Source organism: Osmerus eperlanus, chromosome 6 (genome assembly GCF_963692335.1).
Source record: "Osmerus eperlanus chromosome 6, fOsmEpe2.1, whole genome shotgun sequence".
In the NCBI taxonomy this organism is placed as follows: Eukaryota; Metazoa; Chordata; class Actinopteri; order Osmeriformes; family Osmeridae; genus Osmerus; species Osmerus eperlanus.
Genome location: NC_085023.1, coordinates 13,721,229 through 13,743,142, shown reverse-complemented (window position 1 = coordinate 13,743,142; position 21,914 = coordinate 13,721,229). Strand labels below are relative to the sequence as shown.

Below are 21,914 nucleotides of genomic sequence, written 5' to 3'. Positions count from 1 at the left end.
TTTGAGAGGCTCTCCTTTCCTAATAAGAATGACGAAGAATGGTAAACATGTGTTTTTTATGTTCACGTTGCTACTATGTTAGGCACCATATCAAAACAAATATGTTGTCGGTGATGGTGTATTTTAGTGTCTCTATGTGACATGAAAACGCCATATAATAAACATAAGTTTAATCCTGAGGACATTATTATGAAAAACATTCTCAAATAAATGACAGTTTGTCACTCCATGAGTTGTCAACATAACTAGGGCATTATCATTGTCAATCAGGCCACAAGTCATGTGAGGTGAAGTTATTTTATTTGACTGCAACACAGCTTATTGCCTCCAACGGTCCTTGACTGACATCTTGTGGTCAAATGACCACAGATCCATCTGACAAGCTTGTCCATTATGTAAGACAGCTACACCCCCTCCCATATTAAAGGATATTGGTAGTTGTAGTAGTTGTCCAAGATTTCTGTTTAATGTAACTTTACACTCAACACATCTTTTCTACAACAGACTAGCTGTAGAAAAAAGTATGTTGATATTCTTGTTAGATTACCCATGTTATCCTTGGTTGGTTTACTCTATAACATAAATATTATCTTTCATGTTATCAGTTAAATACTTTACTGAACATTCTACTGATTTAGCCTAAATAAAATATTCAACCTGTTACAAGCTACTAAAACATTCTCAGTAGAAATAATTTAACTACTTTCCTTCTCAATTAGTTCCTTCCATTGGGGTTTGAGTACTGTCTCGCCAGACTCAAGTGATTCAACACCTTTAAAGGAATAACAGATAAGGTTTAAACTGAAAAACAAGATATGGAGGGAAATGAAATTGATTAGATAAACAGCAAAAGTAGACAGCAAGAGTAGAGTGCAATTATATCTCACCCGAAGATTCCTGTTTGTCTTCAACAAAAGTCTTCAAGGTTTTCTCCATTAATTCTGAGAAGCTCTCCTTTCCTCCCCAAAAGGAATTGCCAAGCAAAGTTCCTATTTTCCCCTCCTGTTTGACACTTCTGTGACGTTTCCTTTCATATTTACCACTCACTTTGGCTGGAATATCACTACGGACTACATAAACCACAATAACATACTGTTACTGATTTTAGATTGAATGAATAACAAGCACTGAAATACAATGATGTAATCACTGCCACTGCTTTTCAATCAACCAATCCCACGCAAACGTAAATAGAAAACCTAACTACAAAGTGATAAGTAGCTTTGTATACATGGTCTTTAACATAGAAGGACAAACTGAAGGAGCAATGCTAACCCTTACTTGAAGTCTCTAACTTTCGAGTTGTTTTATGGTCATCGTGGGAACAAAAGGTGTCATAAAAGAAAAGGCGAACACAAGCCCATATGCAGCTGACTGGCCTCTAAAATAATGTATAGTGTTAAAAAGTGAGAAATGTCTTTACAAGAAAATTTAAATTCACTTACAATCCAACGGCTGATCCATGCTCCCTATACTCCTCTGATTTCCCTGTGAAAGAGGTGGTCCTGATGCCATGTGTACGCGTTTCTCAATTTCGTTCCACTCTGAAGCTCTCCAGTCCCATCCCCTGTAGAGAACTTCCACCATCTTTAAAAGTGGTGCATCTTCCTTCTGGACAACTGTGGAGACCCTGTCCTCCACAGGGCTCAGTGTCTCTCTGCTTCCCTCATATGGACTGTTCCCTGACAACATCTCTTCTATTGTTCTCACCAGCTCTGGGACATTATTAAGATCCTTCACATCTTTATCAAAGATGTGATACCTGTTCCCACACTTTTCTATCAACCACTGTAGAGCTTCCCCCTCACTCTCAATGTGATCCTCAATGGTAAAGTCACCCAACCACTTCACGTAAGTGAAGACCACTATGGTGTGGCTCCAAACCTCCTCTCCTAGCAGCTTCATGTTGTCTTGAACAATCTTCTTCAGTTCTTCTGTGAAGGACGTATCTGCAGGGATCACCAGGAGGAAGGCATGGGGATATGGAGAGCACATAGACACACCTTCCAGGATCTCTGCCTTCACTGAGTCTGATGTGAACTCTGCTCCCAAGAACTTCCACCATCCTGGTGTGTCGACAATGGTTGTCCTATGTTCCTCTACCTCTCCATAATATTTAACACTCCTTGTTGTGTGTCCCTCTTTTCCAAAGTCGTCCGTATTTAAGATTATGTTTCCGGATGCACTTTTTCCAGCCATGACCCATCCTAACATTACAAGTCTGAGGTCTGAGTCAAAAGAGAGAATATAGAAATGTTGCATTAGGTCCTTGAAGTCAAGTATATCATGCTATCTACTTACTATATGAGTGAAAATGTATAACAAATAACTATGAATGAATAAAAAGTTACCATCTTGTCTTTTAGGCTGCTTTTTTCCCTCTTGCACTCTTAGACGTCTTTCCTTTGCCTTCTCTTCCACTTCACTCCTTCTTTGTTCAGTGCGACTCAGCAGTGCACTGTCAATTTCAAAATGGCGGCCACTGTTTCCTGTAACCATCTCTTCCACCTTCCCGAACAACTGTTCGACCTGAAGGTCATTCTGACCACTGTTAAAAACATGATACCTGTTTGCACATTTCTTTAACAGCCACTGGAGGGCCTCCCCTTCACTCTCAATGTGCTGCTCAACTGTGTAGTTGTCCTGCCAGTCCAAATGAGTGAAAAGCACTAAAGTGTGATTCCACACGTTCTCTCCAAGTAGCTCCAAGTGCTGCTCTACTGATCTCCTGCATAGGTTGGTGAATGGCAGGTTAGCCTCAATCTCAATGACTAAAGCATGGGGTCCAGGTGGGTGCTGAGCTACACTGAGCACAAGTTCATCTTTCACAAGGTTAGGTGTGTCACACAGAGAATACCCTCTCAGCCAGACAGGGGCTTTGACCAAACATACTTTCCTTCCATTCACTTCCTTCACTTGACTCTCACTCTTCAGAGTAACATTTTTTCCAGACTCAAACACCTCTCTTCCTAAAATGCTGTTTGCCACAGTGTCGGGTCCATATGTGTCAGGTCTAATGAGCACTATTTGCAAATCTGGGTGTGAGAGAGACATAAAAATTAAAGTGGGAAGAGCATGGTACAGTTCAAAAAAGGCTTTAACCCTTACATCAGTAGTTCCCAACCACTGATTTAAGGGTTAGAGCACTTATGGTGCTCTGATGGCTGAGTAAATAACAAGACAAAAGAGGAACCGGATGAAGATTTATCCAGTCTGTTCAAAACTGGTCTATTCACATTCTGTTACAGTATGCATCTCAAAACATTGCACAATCAGCTCATCATAGGGGTGTGATTTTGGAGACTAATACCTGTACTATATTTAAATGTTGTTAGTTTTCTTGCTCTTTATAATAAACCAGATTTGATCAAATCTCTGTGATCTGGAGAATTTGGAGGCCAGAGGAACACTTAAAACCATTTCTGAACAATGTGTGCAGTGTGGCTCCTGCCAGAGGCAATTCATACATTATGCAATAAAATAAGCCATAATAAAAGCTAAAATTTTTACCACTTCTCTCATCTTGATGAATTTATTTAATTATTGAATGTACAATAACTAACCGTTACATCAAGTTGTTCCATAGCATTTTTTTTTCATCCATCCTCGTACCATTTCTGAAGACAGAATAAATGCCACCACATCACAGAGATATGTAACATAATATAATCTTCAGATAACAGGTAAGAGGTTGTTATTTGTGCTAGCACAAATAAACACTGTTTTCCAACCACTTGGTACTCAACACGGCAAAATTGCTGCAAAATACAATGTTTTAGTTTAAGGTGTGCCATTTCATGAGATTTATGGTACCACAGGCTTACTCTTGGTTGCAGATCCAATGAAAGGATACATCAGTAGGTGGCAGTAGAACCCTATGGAGAGAATGATGTGGCTCAATTTCTTTTCATCATTTTGGGGACAGTAGAAAAATAAGTCTAATGTTAAAGGTGTAGAAAAGGCAAGCAATATACAATAAGTAGTCTTTTCAAAATCATTCTCTTCATCGTTACCACTCTTTAATACAATTCATTGTGTTCCTCATTTAATCATGTAATTTTATTTGAATACTTTCTATTATTGTGTAACATGCTTCATTGAATGGACAGGAGTGAAACCAGATAGCATGAGGTGCCCCCATCTCTACTCAGACAGAACTGGAATCTTAACTTTCAATAATGCTCAAATAACTACAAGAGCTAATACAATTATTAATATAGATATTGATGGCCAACAACGTGGATATCAATTTATTAGTGGTGTTCAGACAGTTTAAGATAATAATTTAGCGTTCATTACAAGAAATCCTTTTAATGGGGCAACCTGCATTGAGGTTAGATTTTTTTTCCCAATATAGGGTAGAGTGCCAATGTGTGACACCAAAAACGTTTTCATACAGAATCTTATGGTCCAAGTAGGGGAACTAAAGGATAGCCTAATGTTGTTCATACTTTAGCCAACAAGTGACACCATCACATGTGCATGTACTGTACTTAGAAAATGCACAGAAGTTTACTATATGATCTGAAAGGGCCATAAACAGTCATGACTGCATTAGAGACTATCTGGATCAAGCAAGCCAAAGTTCAATTCAGTAACTCCCAAACTCTGATTGCCACTAAGGCTCTGCTTCTGGGGTTGTGTGATGACCAGAAAGCACTGCTTTAGTAAAGTGGGAAAAACTTGAAATGAAAATGAGATGTTAGGATAGTTAAAAAAATTGAGTCAGTAATTGGTTGGAGTCACTAACATAAAAACAAAACTAGCGTTATCTGGTAAAGCCCTAGGGAAGCACTAATCACATTGGAAACAGAGAAGCAATATTACATCTCAACTGTCGCGCCAAATAGAAAAGAATGGATAAATGTAAGCAAGCTGACTTGAGCTTTAGTAAACAGCTGGAAGGGGTTAATACCATATTGCACCTACTGACTTTTTGAGATGTATGTAGTTCTGGGAGGAAGGGGCTAGAATATGTTTCCGGTCAAGGTTGAATTGAGTTTGTTACAAGAGTAGATAATTGCTTGCACATGTGGACTGGTATATTGTTTGTAACCAAGTTAGCAGCTAAGCATGCCTCGTCTTCAGGGATCATTCTCAGTTCTTTGTTACTGTCCTTTTCTCCTCCATCTTCAGCACTGGTTCACCAGACATTCTGAACAAAACAGCTCTATGATAGGTCTCACATGACCCAACTGTGGAGACAGCCAAGGAAGGAGAGTACTGTAGCAATAAGACAAAATTGATTTAAAGATCCAAAGTGGGTTTTATACAGTTTTGTGGTATCTTTATATATAATATATATAGCACGTTTCCACACACACTTCACTTCATTGGGCCAGTTTCCTTTAAAGTTAGTCTGTGAGATTGTAGACAAATACCACACAATGTAGTCTGCATGGTAGACGTACTTCACATCATAACCACGTTTAGATTTTGTCAGGATGAATTAAGACAAGGTTTCACGGTTGTTGTTGTTTTGTTTTTTTCAATTTATTGGAGGCAGAAGGTAAGACACACATGACTTACTTCCCCCGGGCCAGGCCATCGTTCTCTATCTAAAAGTACTTTCAGTTCCTTCTCAAAGCAAGAGCTACATCCATGTTAGAATCAGTTTAAAAAACATCAACAAAACAATTGAAATAAAAATGTACAACATAAACTGGATTTGTGTGTGTGTATAAATATATATATATACACAAATACACACACACAAAATGTTTGCTCTTTTTTTTTTACATATTTTAAGTTTTTGTTTTGTTTAAATACATAGATAAACGCTACACTTTTAGGCACTTGTAAATAGTTTTGGCGTGAGTACAACATATATTTTTGCCCTGGACAGACAGAAGAAAGCTTTTCCTTTAATGTGTTTGATGATTATTACAGGTTGAAGACTAGCACAACACTTCTCAACCAATTGGTATGGACTACAGCCCTGTCTGAACAAAACCATTTTCAAATCTAAGTGTCTAAGGTTTAGGAGCCCTTTAAAGACAAAGGTAGCATTTCTGGAGTGGAAAAAGGGAGTGATAAAACTCGAACATCATAGAGACAGAATGTACAAAAGAAAACAACATATCATTTGAAGTAAAAGCTTGGTAAAATTACATTTTCCCACTCATTGTTTTCACAAAACGGTACTCAGCGTGAGTACACTTTATGCTATGTCTGGTATTTTATAACATTGATTAAGAGTTGGAAAGACTGTGTAAACGCAATGTTGTACCATTGATGCATCCCCCACAGAACAACACGTAAAGCACTTGTTATTTTGTAGTGTTGTGCTTTTCAGCGGAGACACAGGATTGGACAGCTGCACTGTCACTCAGGAGTGTCACTCAGGAGACAGTGGATGTGGGTGGAGCAAAGAAGAGGGAAGTGGGTGTGTCTAAAAATAGAACTGATTGTACATTGCAGATAGGCTGGAATCTTTATTCCCCCAGTGAGCTCAATAGAAAACCGACTGTGTTTCATTTTAATCTACTGCATTAGAGAAATACTTTTAAATGTTGCAGTCCGGTTTCCAGCTTTGAGATGGTCAAAAAGAAAGATAAAACAACATATCTTATAACTTTACAGTTAGTACCTTTGGCCTTAAAAACTGAGATTTCCACCAGCATTTTACAGTTTGTGTGGCTTACACTTCAGTGATTTATCCGATCTTGTCAAATGTACAAATTGTAAAAAATCCCAATGTGAACCGGACAACTGAGTTTGGTGTCACTCATTCAACATAAAAGCATCAAACCTAACCCCTTCAAATCTTCCATCTTCAAAATGGTTCTAAAATTGCAAAGGGCTTTCCAAAAACTGCTGTGTGGGCCAGTCGGTACAGTGGATCTATGCACTGCTTTGATACAATAAATCATCCCACATTAATATCACAGACCTAACATGATGGGACCATTGTGATTCAAAGGACCCCTCCCTAGTGTTAGATCAGGGATGAGAAGGTATGGACAGTATTGAAGCATGGCCCTGGACACTGTTTTTCTATCAATACCATATAGGTCTATGCCTGCTTGTATCCTCAGTGAACACTTTCATAGCAAACTGTGCACTCTTTGGCTGGTGTTTCAATTCAGTGAGACTATCTAAATAGCATCTAAAGGAATAACAAAAAGAAAGATTATCTTTGGATATTAATACATGAAACCTAGGTGGGTCATTTATTGAACTCTGAAGGTCGGCGCAGGCTGGTAACTGTGTTTTGGGCTGTTTGAATGGGCTGATTGTAGCTGTGTTTTCTGAGTGGATGATGATAATGCACTGGTGGGGAAGGCATCACAATGGCCTTGCAAGGCTCAGTGAAAATACACAGACACTGTGTATGCGCGCACGCACGCACGCACGCACACACGCACGCACACACACACAATCATACCACTGTTTTAGTGTTAGGCTTTCATCCTAGATGTTCAGCTGGGTTTTAGTACTTGGGGCAGTGTCAGTTCTGAAGAGTTGGATGTGGAGGAAGAAGGATCTGAGCTAGCCGTAGCTTAACAACATAACAAAAACTATACAGGCACCTCATCAACCAGATACACACAACAATGCAACAAGGGAAAAAATTATGATTCAAGTTCTTCGACACCGAATCAGTGTGTAAAGTATAAAGTACCTGCATATGTGATACATGACATTAGTTGGCTATAAAAAAGCCCCCCTGAAAAAGAGTGTTCTCTCAATGCAAACAGAGAAAGAGACAGCTATGTTGAGAGGGGAGGGAGAAAAAGAGAGGGAGGGAGACGGAAAGAGAGAACAGTACAGTACGGGATGAGCTTATCTTCAAGGCAAAGACTGTCCCAGCTTACTTCCATTGTCATTTTGGAATTTGTCGACAAAAACAAAACAAAAACAAAACCCTGACCAGACGAAAGAACACACTCCCTACGTTTTCCGGTGCACTCTGCCTACCTCCCTCCCTCCCCCCCCCCCTGTGCTGGTGTTTGGTTGGGGGTGTATTTAGCGTTCAGGGGTGTTTTTCCCCGGCCAGACCGGGTCACCACGCGGCTTTGTGCCTGCCCCCGCAGCACCCGCACGCCAGTCCTGCCCTGTGGCACGCGTGCAGCGGCGGGTAGAGGCACAGGCACGGCGCCACCAGAGACAGCCCCAGCAGAGCCGCCCAGCGCGTGCCCAGGCGCCCCCCGCCGCCGTCGCCTCCGTCGCAGGAGCAGGGATCGGAGTAGTCCCCCTCGGGGTCCGACATGCAGTGGTACAGCAGGGTGTCCGCCAGCCACATGCAGCTGGCGCGCCGGATAAACGCCCGCACCGGGTCCGGGGCGTCATGGCACCCGCCTCGCCTGTTGTCCGTGCGGAAGAACGTCTCTCCGCAGTACTCGCAGTGGGCGCGTTCCGCCCCGTTGCCTATTCGGCCCTTGTCGCCGTTATTGGAGGAGGAGCCCGGAAGCAGGGGACGCGGCTGGCTGGAGACCACGGAGCCGAAGCCGTGACCGACGTCGAGGTGGCCCTTACCGGCAAAGGGTCCGAGGGCGGGGTCCGAGTCTGAGTTTATCAGGGCGGCGGGCGCCAGGGGGTAATTATAGTCGTGTTTGTGAGTCTCGCTCTTGGCGAAGTCCACGTAGGACTCCGTGTCGTCCGGGTGGATGAACTTGTCGCGCACGGTGGCGTGGCGGTAGTCCTCGTAGCCCGTGACCGTGGAGCGCTCGGCGAGGCGGCCCGGGCGGGACTCGGACACGTGGCCCCAGGAGCACTCGCGGGGGTTGATGCGGACGATCTCCTCGTCTTCCTGGAAGGTGACGTGACGAGGGACCCGGGACAGTGACTGTGAGGGAGGAGGAAGATAATGGAACAGACACAGGGACCCGGTTTCAACCCTAAATACTGACTGAGAACGTGTGCTCTTCACGTTCAACATACGCATGCTGCCTTCCACTGCACTGTCATCCCACGACATACCTGATCCTGGAAGTAGTGGTCAGGTGAGAACCTGTAGGGGTCGTGGAGGTCGTGGCGATGTCCCAAGACGAAGTTGTGGCGGTGGGGGAGAGGGGAGGAGTCCAGCAGCTGCATTGACGTGTCGAGCCTCTGAGAGGAGTTTGAGGAGCTGTCTGTGGTGTTCTGATTGGGCAAACAGAAACAGGAAGCGTCAAGACTATGCTCTGACTGGATACACTGAGGCGTTAATGCCAGATTCAAAATGATAGTCTTTAAAGACCGGAAACGCAGGAAGAGAGGAATCTGCTAAAATAATCAATCTGGTGAAATCTGGTGTGAGTGCAGTAACAGTATCGCTGTGTTTCACCTCTGCCAATCTTTCCCTCTCTTATCCTATTTCTCTATCCATTCACCACACTCTTGCTCTGCCTTGCTCTTTGCTGCATGTGCTCTCTCCATCAACACCCCCCCCCCCCCACACACACACACACACACACACACGCTCTTCCCCACTCTCCCCCACTCCTCTCCTCTCTCCCCAGCTCTTCCTCCTCTCTAGATCCTCTTGTAGCCAGCATGCTGTATCCTGTCCCCTTTCCTCCCAGGGCTTGGCTCCAAGGTAAACCTTGGCCAGACACTAAACACACCCGCCGCCCTTGCAGCAGTGCTAAGACAGATATTTTAGACAGGCAAAGGCAGGGGGGGACCATCTCTGGGGGGGGGGGGGGCTCACAGAGAGAGTACCGGACGACAGGCTGGACATGGCTCTTCCTTTCCGCTGCTGCAGCACGCTGCCTGGCTAGAGTGTGTGTGTGGCTGTGTGTGTCAAGTTGATTTCTCCATGCTGTGGTCTGTGGGGTTCATTGACAGATTTCTGTGCGAGTGTTTCCCCTGGTGTGTCTGCACGCTACGGACAACGTCGGAATCAGGCGCAGTGTGTGTGTCCTCCCTGTGGCCGGCGTTAAGCTAGCCACACATAGTTATGTGGTGTGTTTCCCTCGGCTTTCTTAAAAAGCCCTCGGAGTGGCAGGCTAAAAATAACACAATGCAGGCTGCGCTCCAAGCCCCGCCTCCCTGGAGGATACACGGGAGCCAATGGCAGCATGTCGGTCGGCGCTCTCTGACAGCCCTGTTCAATCGTGGCCCAGCCTGGCCTGAGTCAGAGATGACTCAAAACCCAGATACTTACATTATATATATATATATTTTTTAAATCTTGGTTTGGATTGAGGGGTTTGGTTGGTGGGGTGTGTAAAGAGACGAGGTGGAAGGGAGAGAAGTTGGTGAGGGGTAGAAAAGGTGAGAAATGAGAAGGGATGAAAGGGAAACACAGTGTGTGAGAGAGAAGAAGGATACAGGAGCAGACATGCACAGGAACAGGAAGAAAAATGATCGTTCTCTCTCTCCCCGTACCCACAAACACAAGTCCTGGGTTATCCACTATATAGTCCCCTTCAAAACAACTGCACCACACCAAACTGTGTGCTTCGTATTAGATTACTATCCCTCTCTGAACTGTCAAAGTCGCTGCGTCATGTAATACTGACAGTATTAAGGAGGTGAAGGAGGACCTCTCCCTCGCCCCTCTCAGACGTTCCCCCCCTCAGCTAGCCTGTCTCTCTCTCTCGCCACTGTGCCAGAACTCCAAAGTGCTCCTGTTGGCCCAGCCCCCTAACAGACAGTTAAAGTCAAAGACGAGCCACGCGGTACTTCCTCTCGTAAATCACCCGGCCAGTAAGCTGGGGAGCAGCTGCCAACGCTAGTTTGGAGCTTGCATTAGTTCCAACCAGGGAAGGGGGGATGGGAGGGGGGGAGGGGGGGGGTTGGTTGGTTGGTTATGGTGGGGGAGGGGCGACTCAGGAAGTGACCCTGTGACCCTCTCCATGTCAGGTTACTGGGAGAGGGTGGAGGGGGGAGTATATGCATCTGACAGAGAGTCGGAGGGCAAACAGCATCGGTTTGCATGCATGCCTGTGTATGTATTCACGCATGTATGCACAGCGCACATGCTGCTATTGTAACACTACCCATTTGAGCGAGCTTCTATACACAAGGACTTCACATCAGGTGATTCCTAAATTCATACCTTTGTCATCTGGGCAATTTATTGAGAAATAGGCCAGGAGAGGAAATAACATTTTAAGAGTAAATGATTTCATAAAAGTTCATACACTTTAAAAGCCACTGTATAAAAGGGAGGACTAGTATGTCGGTAACAAGATGAGATGAGAAAATGAGCTTCAGGTTGATGTGCGATTGTTTTAGACAGAACAAATTGGTGCATACCGTGAATACATCATCATCGCCCAGTTCAGCTTCATTTTGGAGCGTTGAAGAGGTTGTTGAGCCTAAATAGTGCAAGAAAATAAATAAAAATTAACAGGCCATATTCAGGCACATTCAACACACAACACATTACACAGCATGTACTTGACCACAGTGTGGTGATGTCTCACCAGTACCACAACTGCCTATTTCTGGGGAACCATTTGGTTTACGTTAGACTTACTTATCACCAAAGTAAATTCCTTGTTTGTGTGCACTTACTTGGCAATTAAACTTTAAAAACACCAGAGTCTGGCGTTAAACTATAATTAAATGACACCCAACAATGGACATCATACACGTCTGAATAAATCTTAAAAGCTTAAAATGTCCTGCGTCCAGGTCTCCAGGTTGTTTCACAGACTGGGTCGTCCCTTTCAAGTTAGTTTGAGCAGGATTAAGCAGAGGCATAGAACAGGGCCGTGCAGCAGGGTTGAATGTTTGATGTGGACCTCACAGGAAAGGCTTTTCTAGATAGCTCTACAAGCATATCCAGGTTGTGGTGCAACATACATTTTTCCACATATCAGCTTCACAAAAAGAGTGTATGCATCTGAGTTTTCTATAGGAGTGCCTTGATCGCTGTGTTGTGTTGCCAAAAACATTTCTGAAATATACCCCTAGATGGTGTGGTTACATCTGACTGGCTTCTTGACAAGTTTGTAGTCATAGTATAACAAAATCCTGTCATTGCTTACATCTCAGTTTCAATCCTATTTCAAACTCCAGCACGCACATACTGCCGAAGTTGAGTGGAATTTCAATTAAAAAAAATAAGTTGCTGATATGGGAAGTTGTCAGTTAATTTTGGAACCGGTAATCTATTTAAGATGTCCAAAGCCAAAACTAGATAAGAACCATGGTCTACATAGCTGTCCCACACTATTCTAGGCTGGAACTTCAGAACTTCTCTATTTAAACAATAAGTCTTAGAATTAAAATGTTTTATTTATTGAACAGAAATATGACAAATCAAGTATTTTTGCCATTCAGGAATCTGCATGTGACTGGAATGCTGAACTGATAAGCAAGCATAATAAAATAAAAAAATAATTGTATAAGCTTTTGATGCTTATAGGTCATGAAGAATGAATTTCCTGGAAGTGTTATGTCAATCATGCATGCTTCCACCTTGCCATCTAACGCCAGGTGGGCTGTCCCCACAGGGACCGTACCTTCTGCAAGGTCCTCTATGGCTTTGCGTACACCCCGGTCAAAGGCACGGGCATCGGCTGGACTCTGAAAAGACAGGCCGCACCTCCTGTCCTCCACCTTCCAATGGTGGAAGGTGGGCGTGGCCGTAGTGTAGACCAGATCTTTCCTCAGGGGACACTCCAGTATCACCTGTCCAACACAAGCGGCCATGTCAATCATAAGAGACACTTTAGTAATCGACAGTTGTATGAAAGCTAGTGTCAATGCACAAGTAATGGTTGATCTGATCGGGGAACTGGGGGGTATTCCAGGTAGCGGGTTTAGTGAAAACTCTGAGTTGGTTAACCCTGAAAAGTGGCATACTTCGGGTTTCCCGTTCCAGAAAGAGAGGTAACGAAACCTTTTGGTAAGTTTCCATGGTAACTTACTCCGTGAAACTAACCTGTTCGCTAGCAGGTTTTCCATGCCAAACTCTGCGTTTCTACCTATGCCCTCCCACTTTCTGAGCCTGATAGCATTGGCAGACATGGGATCCTTTCTTGGTTCAGCCGACCGATCTCGAACCAAATTGAATTAGCTTAGTTATACGCCGGGAGAGGATTTTAAGACTGAGATTGGATGTGCTTTCATTCCCTGATAAATACCTAGGTTAAGTTTACCGTTTCCCGTCACAATCTGTGATTTATTTTAGCAACAGTTTCAGCCCTTAGGCCTACATCGCTAATGTTACTCACCGTGGACATGCACTCAGAACTGACCAAATGCTTTTTGGCACTGAAATAAAGACAAATAATTGAAATTGTATTTGGTCTTCTTCATTGCCTACAAATATAAATCTAACAATGAGTATGTTTATCGGCTATTGTTCCTATAATTTACATGATTCACCTGTGACCATGTACCGTCCTGTAACTGGTGTTTCAGCAAATCTATTTCAAGATTGTAGGGGATCAATATTGACCAAACAACCGAAATTCCCCTATGGTTTGAAGGAAGATGGGAAACTGAACAGTGTATTTACATGAACCAAATAATGCCAATACCAATGGAATTACAGTTATTTGACTCTATGGGTTAAATCTGAGCAAGAATGGTCAAAGTAAGGTTAAATAATATAATCATTTAATCAAATTGCAAATGAATGAAATCAATGAAGGTTAACTCTTACCTACTCTACCATGATTATTGTAAACCAGAGATAGAAAGCAAGAGGTGAGGAAGAAGGAGTAGGACAAGCCAGAGCTGAGGAGAAGGTCTCAGGAGATCAAGAATCCACAGATGCTTCACAATTCCTTTTATACCCAAGAACAACTAATCACACCACAATCTTGACCCTTACTTATCAACATGACTAGCAATGCTACAGTAAGTTACACAATGATGTGTGAGAGCCATCAAGTTGAGACTCCATCCAGTAACTCCATATTTTACCATATGAGAGGTGGGGGCAGGTTGATAGCCTTACAAGATCAGCCTGTATTCTTCTGCCCTAAGTACACCATCTCTTGGTCAAAATAGAAATTCAACAATTAATATTCATATAGGCTATTTTTCTTACAACTAACATCACCTGTGACCATGCATCCTCCTGTAACTGGTATTCCAGTCAATCTTTTTCAAGATTAGCCTTTATTCTTCTACCCTAAGAAGGCTTACACCATCTCTTGGTCAGTTTTTGGCACTTTCTCCATGAGGTGCAGTTTGTACAACTCATTTACTTGTAACTGGGAATGCATGAGATTGCATTACATTTCACAGTTCCACATGCAGAATTCACCTGCCATTAAATGAAAATCTCACTGTATACTGCATCCATGCTCTGTTCAACAGGAGCAGAATGTGCAAATCGTTTTTTATATTCATTATTCTCATAATGTCAGTGTAACTGACAATTCCACACAAGCCTGTAAATAAAAGTACATGGGGAGAAAACTACCAGTAGCTACCATACATAATTCTCTGCATCCATTTCTGCGGCAGCAGGCAATGTCTCTTCGTCATCTTAATCATCATCCTTTGATGAAAAGCATTCTGTTGGGGGAAACTGCTACTAGAAGTTGAAATAGGCACCAATTAATATTTACTTTGTATCATGTCGAATGTCATTAAAACCAAGGTGACGTCGAGGCTACAATCACAAGCGTATAGCCTAGGCAAAATATGCCTTTCCTGTTCGTAGTATGTTTTTATATTTAATATAAATATTGAACATGCTATTTTATTAAGTCCACCACTTTTTATCCTGTAATATTAACGGACAGTGTGGTTAAATGTTCAATGTAAGGACTGGCTATTATGCATTGAGTTGGCAGTTTGTCTCCCACGCCAATTGTATACGCTGCTACAGCCGTGTTGCTTTTTTTTCCGGAATGTGCTCAGATTGACCATAAACAAGAAATAAAACTTATATCTGTGTGGTGAAGTAGGACAACGTTTTTTGTTGCCGGGTGCCATGGTGGATCCTAGTATCGGAGCTCCATTGATGTTGGCTTTTAATAGTTCTCATGCCCGCGCTTAACTCAGAGTTGACGTAGTCCGAGTTGAGTTAACAAGTTCAAATCAGCTTTTCTGGAACCGAGTTTTCGGAGTTTCCCATCTTAGAGTAACTCAACTCAGAGTTCAGGGTTAGGCTCAGAGTTTGTTAAACCCGCTACCTGGAAAACGCCCTGGTTTCGCTGGGTGAATCAGTCAGTCAGTCTGTTTGTTTGGGTGGTGTGGCTCCAGAATGTCTTCACGTGTGGTCGTCTGCGTCTACGGTGCTGGCCTTAAGCATATCGCCTCGCTCACCTGTTTGTCCCGCTCTCCGTGGATGAGGAAGTGGTTTCGGCTGGCACGGGGGAGGGGCAAGGGGAGGGCGGGGGACAGCTCCTGGGGAAAGACCCTGCACACGCCGACCCTGCAGAGAGCCCCCCCGTCCTGGGCCAGCCAGCCCCCGCTCGAGTCGTCTCGCGTCATCAACACTGCTTTCACACGCACGATGTAGCTGTCACTGGAGAGGGGCGGGAGGAAAGGCACGACTGTTAGCGTCAGTGTAGTGGGCAGCTGCTACTGCTACTACTACTACATGCCTCCATTGACGGCCATCAGTCCTTCTTGGGTAAATGATAAGTTGTTCTGGGTTTCCAGCTCCTAGTAATGGCAGGTTAACAGAAAACAACCATTGGCCAGATATTGGACTAGTACCCATGTGCGAGTGAGGTTCCATGGGGGAGAGGTTGGCAGAGATGGACAGATGGGTGAAAGAGAAAGACGGAGAGCTAGGGAGAGACTGGGAGGACAGCGCTGGCGGATGGTTTACTCTCAACATTCACTTGACTTTGCTATGCAAACAGCCCACTTGGCACACCCCGCTTCCTCTGTAGTGCTTACTAAGCCAGAAATCAGCCATATATGGCAACCCAAGCCTCTGTTCAATAACAGCACTAGAGAGGGCCAGTGTGTGTCTGATTTTTGAGTGTGATTTGGCTCCATCCCCTAGACCCCGACTCGCAGGGCGGGAATAGAAACAGGCCAAAATCCATGAGACCCTACTGTAATGTCAATCTCATCCAATTTCCCCTCTTCTCTCACACACACACACACACACACACAAACACATTGTTCTCGCACAAACACACAGGAGATCCATGAGAACAACACCTAACACCTTCACCCCCACCTACATAAAAATAGGGTGAATGACGAAATGGAGTAATGGAAATGAATATGTGCATCTCCATGCAGACCTTCATGTGCAATTCTGGAATTTGGGGGGGGGGGGGGGGGCAAGGGGGGGCGAACGTTCTAAGGTTTTTGCTGGATACTGTGTGTTACCTTCTCCTTCAGATCCCCATGGTGATGGAACACGGAGTTTGCTAGTCTTATGGCCTTAGCACTGTGACAGAATGTTTGCAGGCGTCTCAAGTCACGACTCCGGTCTGATCCTCACTTTGGTAAGGTGGGAGGTGTTGCATGCGGATGGTGACACACACAAACACACACACACACAAAGCACACACACCGAGCCAAATACAAACACACGGAGGGGAGAATATTATCCTCAACAACAGCATGCACACAGGGTAGAGTCTGTGTACGTGCTCGGGACTGATGACTAACTGAACAGACTAGAGGCCTATCCCCACAAGAGTTTAGTCTATCTGATTACATCAGAGGATACAACGCTGAACAATACACCAGCGGACCACGAGTCAATACAGCCTAGCACAATACAACACAATACATTCTCAAGAATGATCATGAGTGCCTCCACCTTCCCCATGGCACGATGACTAGGGGCACAAACCATGAATGATCTCTGACAATAACAGGATGCAGTTTGTTTGCATATTACAGCGGCATGGCAATTGACAGTGAGTGTGAGAGCGAGTGCGTTTGTGCGTGGTTGGGTGAGTAAGAGAAGTGTTATATAATTACTTTTGAGACAGGGATTTGATAGCAAGCACCCCCCCCCCCACACACACACACACACCCACACCCGAGTGGAAGAACAGGTTCACCTCCTCCCACCTACACACATGCACAAGCTTGAGGAAAAACAGAGAGACTGACGTGTAAACTCAAATTGTCCAAATGCATTTCATGTCAGTCGCAGTGAGGAGATTGAGATACACACACTAACACACCCCTCTGCCAGGGCCAAACTCCAACAGACACCTGTCCCCTGGTGGGGGAAGCACCAGGCAGTCTTGTACTATTACTGGCTTCTTTTTGCAGGGAGAGTTGTGAAAACAGAAATGTCTCGCAGGCAACATCCACAGACATCACAACACATTCTCTATGTTGCTTGAACAAAACGTGGCCCCACATGACCCAACTGTCTTGTTCTCAGGCTACACCGCAGCTCCTTATTAAGAACATGTTTGAAAGTACGGTAGACCAACCGACCTAGCTACAGGGCTGGAACGGGTGCGATGCCTGCGTTGGTAGGGTTAGCGTTGTGCGCGTGGGTAATCATGACGATTTCCTTTCTTTCAAGGCTTTTCACAAACCCTAACTCGCCACACAGCATACTTTCAACTCTCAACTTGAACAAAGACACTTTGGAGCAGCAAAGTCAATTCTAAACAAACAAACTTGTGTGGCTGAATTCAAATCTGTTATCTTAGTGCCTTTCCGGTATCAAACTTCACTAGGCCTTGCAGGTGCTTTAGGTTTGTTTTTATATTGGTCTGAAAGGCTGGGTAATTAGTAACGACCCTTCCATATTGCGTCATGTTCCATTCATTTCAAGGTATTCATGAAGATTCTTTTTTCGTTAAAACCATGTTAGACCTACACAACTGTTATGGAGCTTTTCACCAACAGTGGTTAACATTAGTAGTCCTAACGACCCCACTGAGAACACAGTCAACGGTGAGGCAACTCCTTACACAAGCAACGTGCCCCGCATTTTTAGGTCACCCCCAAAAATACTTGACTCCAGCCTGTCTACTAACACTACTACACGAACTAACTAGAGGCAGAGGGGGAAGAGGGGAGAAGTTATTAGGCTTGGAATCCAGCCTATTTGTGATAATAAGGGCAGTATAGGGGACAGACCAACCGTGGGTGATAAGAGCTGACTCACTTCCTCTGATAAGGGCCACTCCGCCCCAACCCACCCATAAACCACAGGAGTTGTCTATGGATATGAAATTGCCATGTCAGATGCTACTAAGCCATTTGTCATTTGGGTTGAGACATAGTAGAGATGGTTATAGCTACAGATTAACAGTGCATCAAACACGCACTCAGATCATTGGTGGAGCTAGGGACTGTCCTACCTCCAGCTCTTGTATCTAGCACCATGAAATAGTCAGTAGCTCCAATTATAATTGACAGGGAGTTAGAGGAGAGCGAGACAGACAGACAGAAAGAATGAGGGAGGGAATGAGACGGAGAGATGGGGACAGAAAAAGAATAAAGAGAGTGAAAGAGAAAGAGAGAGCAAGATGAATAGTCGTTAGGTTGGGGGGTGGAAAAGGAAAGTTCATTCAGGACTATTGACAGTTTAGGCCCCAGAGGGAAAGTTATTTATTGGCCACCCTCTGTCCAGGCAGCTCTGTGTGTGTGTGTGTGTGCGTGTGTGATAGTTAACATCACAGAGGTAAACAAAGGTCACCCCACAGGACGTTACTAACCAACTAGTCAGTGTGAAAACAATTGTTTCCCTATTCTGTTCACCACAGCCAACTGTAGAGCCAGGAGAAACCTCCTCCAATGTACATGATGGCTCCTGTGTTTTCTACACAGTAGCCTGCATAAAAAAGGCAGACTGTTTAGTAACACAGTTCCAAAAATACTTGTATTAAAGAGCTGCCTTGACAGAGAACTAAGTATAGTTGACTTCACAATGTACTGCGGACATTTGGCTAGCTTTGGGCTGACGTGCCAGATATTAAATCCCAACTCACTGGTTATCAGACCATGAATGCTATAGGCTTTTCAAGGGTTCACCTGCCAGGTTCATGTTTACACAAACCACAGACTCAGGTCAGTTTTCACTCCTAGAGAAACAGGCCAAACTTGAGATGAGCACTGGGGGCCATTACTATTTTCAATGTATTTGCCATATTTTGTATTTATTTTTGATAACTCAATGTCTTAGGCAATGACTTTGTAGGCGCTGAGAAACACACACCATCACAGTTCGCATCCCACTCGTTTGCACTCTCACAAATAGACTCTCACCCTGGCCTACCCGACCATTTTGAATACCAGGCTTGTTCCAGACTTGGTCATCCAGCCTAGTCTGCTGATAAGATAGCCTTCCTCAGAAAACAGCCGACTATCCGAGGCTGTTGTTTAGCGTCTTAGATGATATGAATGATATAAATGCTTTAAAAAGCAACCAGTGAAAAGGTGCCCTGGCTGTGAATAACTTCCCCATGGTGGGGGGAGGGGGGGGGGGCTAAACACAACCTGATGGGTGCTAACTCTCGAACTTAGTGGTCTGGAAATTCATTCAACTGACACACTTACTACATGTATGACTTTTTCTAAGAACAGGTTTTCTACCCTAGCCTTATTGGTAAGAGTAACATTTGAGGCAGGTCATTCTAAATCGGTTGCATGTTCATCTGGTAGGCCAACTCAATCAAAAACCTGTTTATATGCCTACCGAAGTTTATAGAAGGTTGGTAAATTAGAAGATATTGCCTCCCCTGACCCAAAACATACGTCAACTTCACTTTCTGGATTGAAATGGAACTCACATGGATTGTCTCCTGTCAGTGAAAGACATTAAATGTTTGTACAGTGGGTGTGAAATACAGCTGTTAACAATAATATGTATTCCAAGTGTGCGCAGAGATCTAGGTTGATTCAATCAACATTTTTCTGCTTGGTGTTGCCTAACCTACTCTGACCTCTGCTTAATGTCACTGAACATCACGGTCTAAAACTGATAGTACAGAGCACATAGTTCAATAGGAGACCATGTTACAAAAAAAAAAAAAATCCACTTCCAGTGTGTGTGAGAGAGACAAGAGATTCAGCTGATCCTACTGTTTGGCAAACACAACAACACAGAGGGTGATTGTTACAAACTTCCAAGAACCATACGACATATTCAGATGTATGTTTTCACAAGAATTTGCAATACCCTCTCTTACATGCACAAGCTTTGTATTCACGTCATCAACAATCTAGTGAATAAGGTCACCGTTTCCCATTGAAATACTTTCAGAGGAATGATGTGCCCTCTTGACAAGGTAGCTGAGCGCAGTAGCCATGAATGGGAAGCGCTGAAGGTTACGGATTTTATGAATGAGCAGGCGTCATGCGACTACCGCGCAAACATCCTCTCCCTTGCCCTTCCGTTCTACCGACAACAATTTGCACTAGGCCTACTGGCATTCTCCCTGCACTCTGCAGAGAGTAGCCTATGCGTGAGCCTATGACAGAAAAGCAAATGATTCAATCTATTATATTGCTTAAGATATTTGATGTTTGACAATACATTTGAAAATAGGAGAAATGTAAAAATATTTTTTAATTGGTTCAGATGACAATATCCTCACAATAGTAGCTAATACTATAGACGCCATATAGGTTAGGCTATTCTTAAGGGTCGGCGTAATTTAACCGTCTTTATTGAATCAATGTCGAGAATTGAATTTGTAAGCTTTCGATAAATCACCAAACCTGTGTTTGAATGTATATTTCGATATACTTTAAGGCTAGCTTTAGATGGAAGAAATCCATTAAGCCTATATAGGTAAATAAGGGAAGGCTAACATTAATCTACAAAGTCTAAGCCTCCTTTGGATTTCAACCCGTCGTCCTCGATTGGCGTTTTTATGAATGAAGCGCGGTATGCAAATGAGGGTGATTCAGAAAAGAGATGGCGGATGGGGGATATCGGATATCACATATCTTGAAAGACTTCCCCCGCAGTCTGAAGCCAACATATTTAACTGGATTTCGCAGGTATCCATGCCAGTGTTCTTACTTATTCGAAAATATTCTGCATTCTACGAAACGTGCACATCGTGATCGTATTTGGTAATGTAGGCTAACCGAGTTCGCCTGAGTTTTAAACTTCTGTAGGCCTGTTGTAAAGGCCTCGCTGCAAATCTCTTTAGAAAATGTTTCCGATCCACCCACGCTCATGCCTCGCTCCCCCTCTTTTCCCTTCTCCAGAATACAGAATCCGTAGGCTACAACAAGGCGGGGGCACTAAATCCCCCTTTTATATCAGTTGTCATTCCATAAAACAATCTCAACCAAACCGTGCAAATGCATTATATAAAATAAGATCTGCCACCTCTAAAGATATGACTGTCTTATAGATCACATACCACAACTTCTAGAGCTACCTTTCTGGAAGAAAAAACATTTTCATAGTGCTTACTCGTTTGGGTGTGTTTCCTCTATCATTTTCGCGTTTCACCGAAAATAATATCCCAAAGCGGGTGCATACTTTTTGTCCGTCATTTCACCTATCTCCTACATCCATTCAATTCCGCATATCTTTCCCCAGCCTTTGTGTGATTGTAGCTCTGCTTCAGTCTTCGCCTGGAATAGATGCCTCCTTTCTCTGCTGTTCTTCGCGAGCCAACCAGTTGCGTGTACAGAACACAGTGGCCTCGAAAGTTGATATTCCTGTGGTGGATATAGACAGGTTAAAATTCCATTCTGAAAGCCTAGATGATAAATTCTGTGACAGTCCAAGTTCCGTAGTGCTAAATGCGCGTTGCTGTTACCGAGGGGTGGCCCCGCTAGAGCCCCATCTCTCGCTACTCCATGTTGGATTGTGCGGGCAGCCTAACAGCCCTTCACCACCGACTCCGGGGGAGGGAGAAGGGGAGAGCGCAGAACAGGGCGGAAGCGATGACGTCATTCTCGTAACACATTTGGTTTTGTGGAGTGGGCTGCAATGGCTAGCTGAATGCTTCTTTGGATAGAGAAGTGGCCCATACTGTATAAATCAAAGTCCGGACTTGTCACCTTTACTGTCACCGTCCGAGTGACTACATCCTTTTTACTAATTGAAGACCCCCGACCGACTGGCTTCTCCGTTTTTTCTTCTTCTTTTGTCTATACTTTTG

General features: G+C 43.8%; 2 protein-coding genes across 3 annotated transcripts; both read right to left on the bottom strand.

Annotated features, from left to right (window-relative positions):
* Positions 1–1,437: 1,437 nt before the first annotated feature.
* LOC134022764 (GTPase IMAP family member 8-like) lies at positions 1,438–5,548 on the bottom strand. Its single transcript, XM_062464514.1, has 3 exons — positions 5,530–5,548; positions 2,352–3,035; positions 1,438–2,228 (listed from the first exon to the last, which is right to left on the bottom strand). The coding sequence occupies exons 1-3, from the start codon at positions 5,546–5,548 to the stop codon at positions 1,438–1,440; spliced, it is 1,494 nt and encodes a 497-aa protein (XP_062320498.1).
* Positions 5,451–21,682, bottom strand: LOC134022278 (sprouty-related, EVH1 domain-containing protein 2-like). Of its 2 annotated transcripts, XM_062463686.1 has the most exons (7): positions 21,570–21,682; positions 21,218–21,468; positions 15,169–15,370; positions 12,402–12,570; positions 11,188–11,249; positions 8,923–9,084; positions 5,451–8,788 (listed from the first exon to the last, which is right to left on the bottom strand). In XM_062463686.1, exons 2-7 carry the CDS (start codon positions 21,241–21,243, stop codon positions 8,006–8,008), a joined length of 1,404 nt encoding a protein of 467 aa, XP_062319670.1. In that variant the 5' UTR covers positions 21,244–21,468; positions 21,570–21,682; the 3' UTR covers positions 5,451–8,005. The 2 variants fall into 2 exon arrangements, with proteins under 2 accessions (XP_062319670.1, XP_062319669.1); XM_062463685.1 differs by having other exon boundaries at positions 21,218–21,666.
* Between the last annotated feature and the right edge of the window lie 232 nt (positions 21,683–21,914).

What these genes read in the sequence shown, in the direction of transcription:
- LOC134022764 (XM_062464514.1), bottom strand. An exon ending in GCAGCCTAAAAGACAAGATG is followed by an intron (nt 2,229 to 2,351) that starts GTAACTTTTTAT and finishes CTTTTGACTCAG; the next exon opens with ACCTCAGACTTGTAATGTTA.
- LOC134022278 (XM_062463686.1), bottom strand. Translation starts at nt 21,243, where the DNA reads ATGATAGAGGAAACACACCCAAACGA. An exon ending in ACGGAGAGCGGGACAAACAG is followed by an intron (nt 12,571 to 15,168) that starts GTGAGCGAGGCG and finishes TGTGTTGGACAG; the next exon opens with GTGATACTGGAGTGTCCCCT. An exon ending in CATAGAGGACCTTGCAGAAG is followed by an intron (nt 11,250 to 12,401) that starts GTACGGTCCCTG and finishes TGCACTATTTAG; the next exon opens with GCTCAACAACCTCTTCAACG.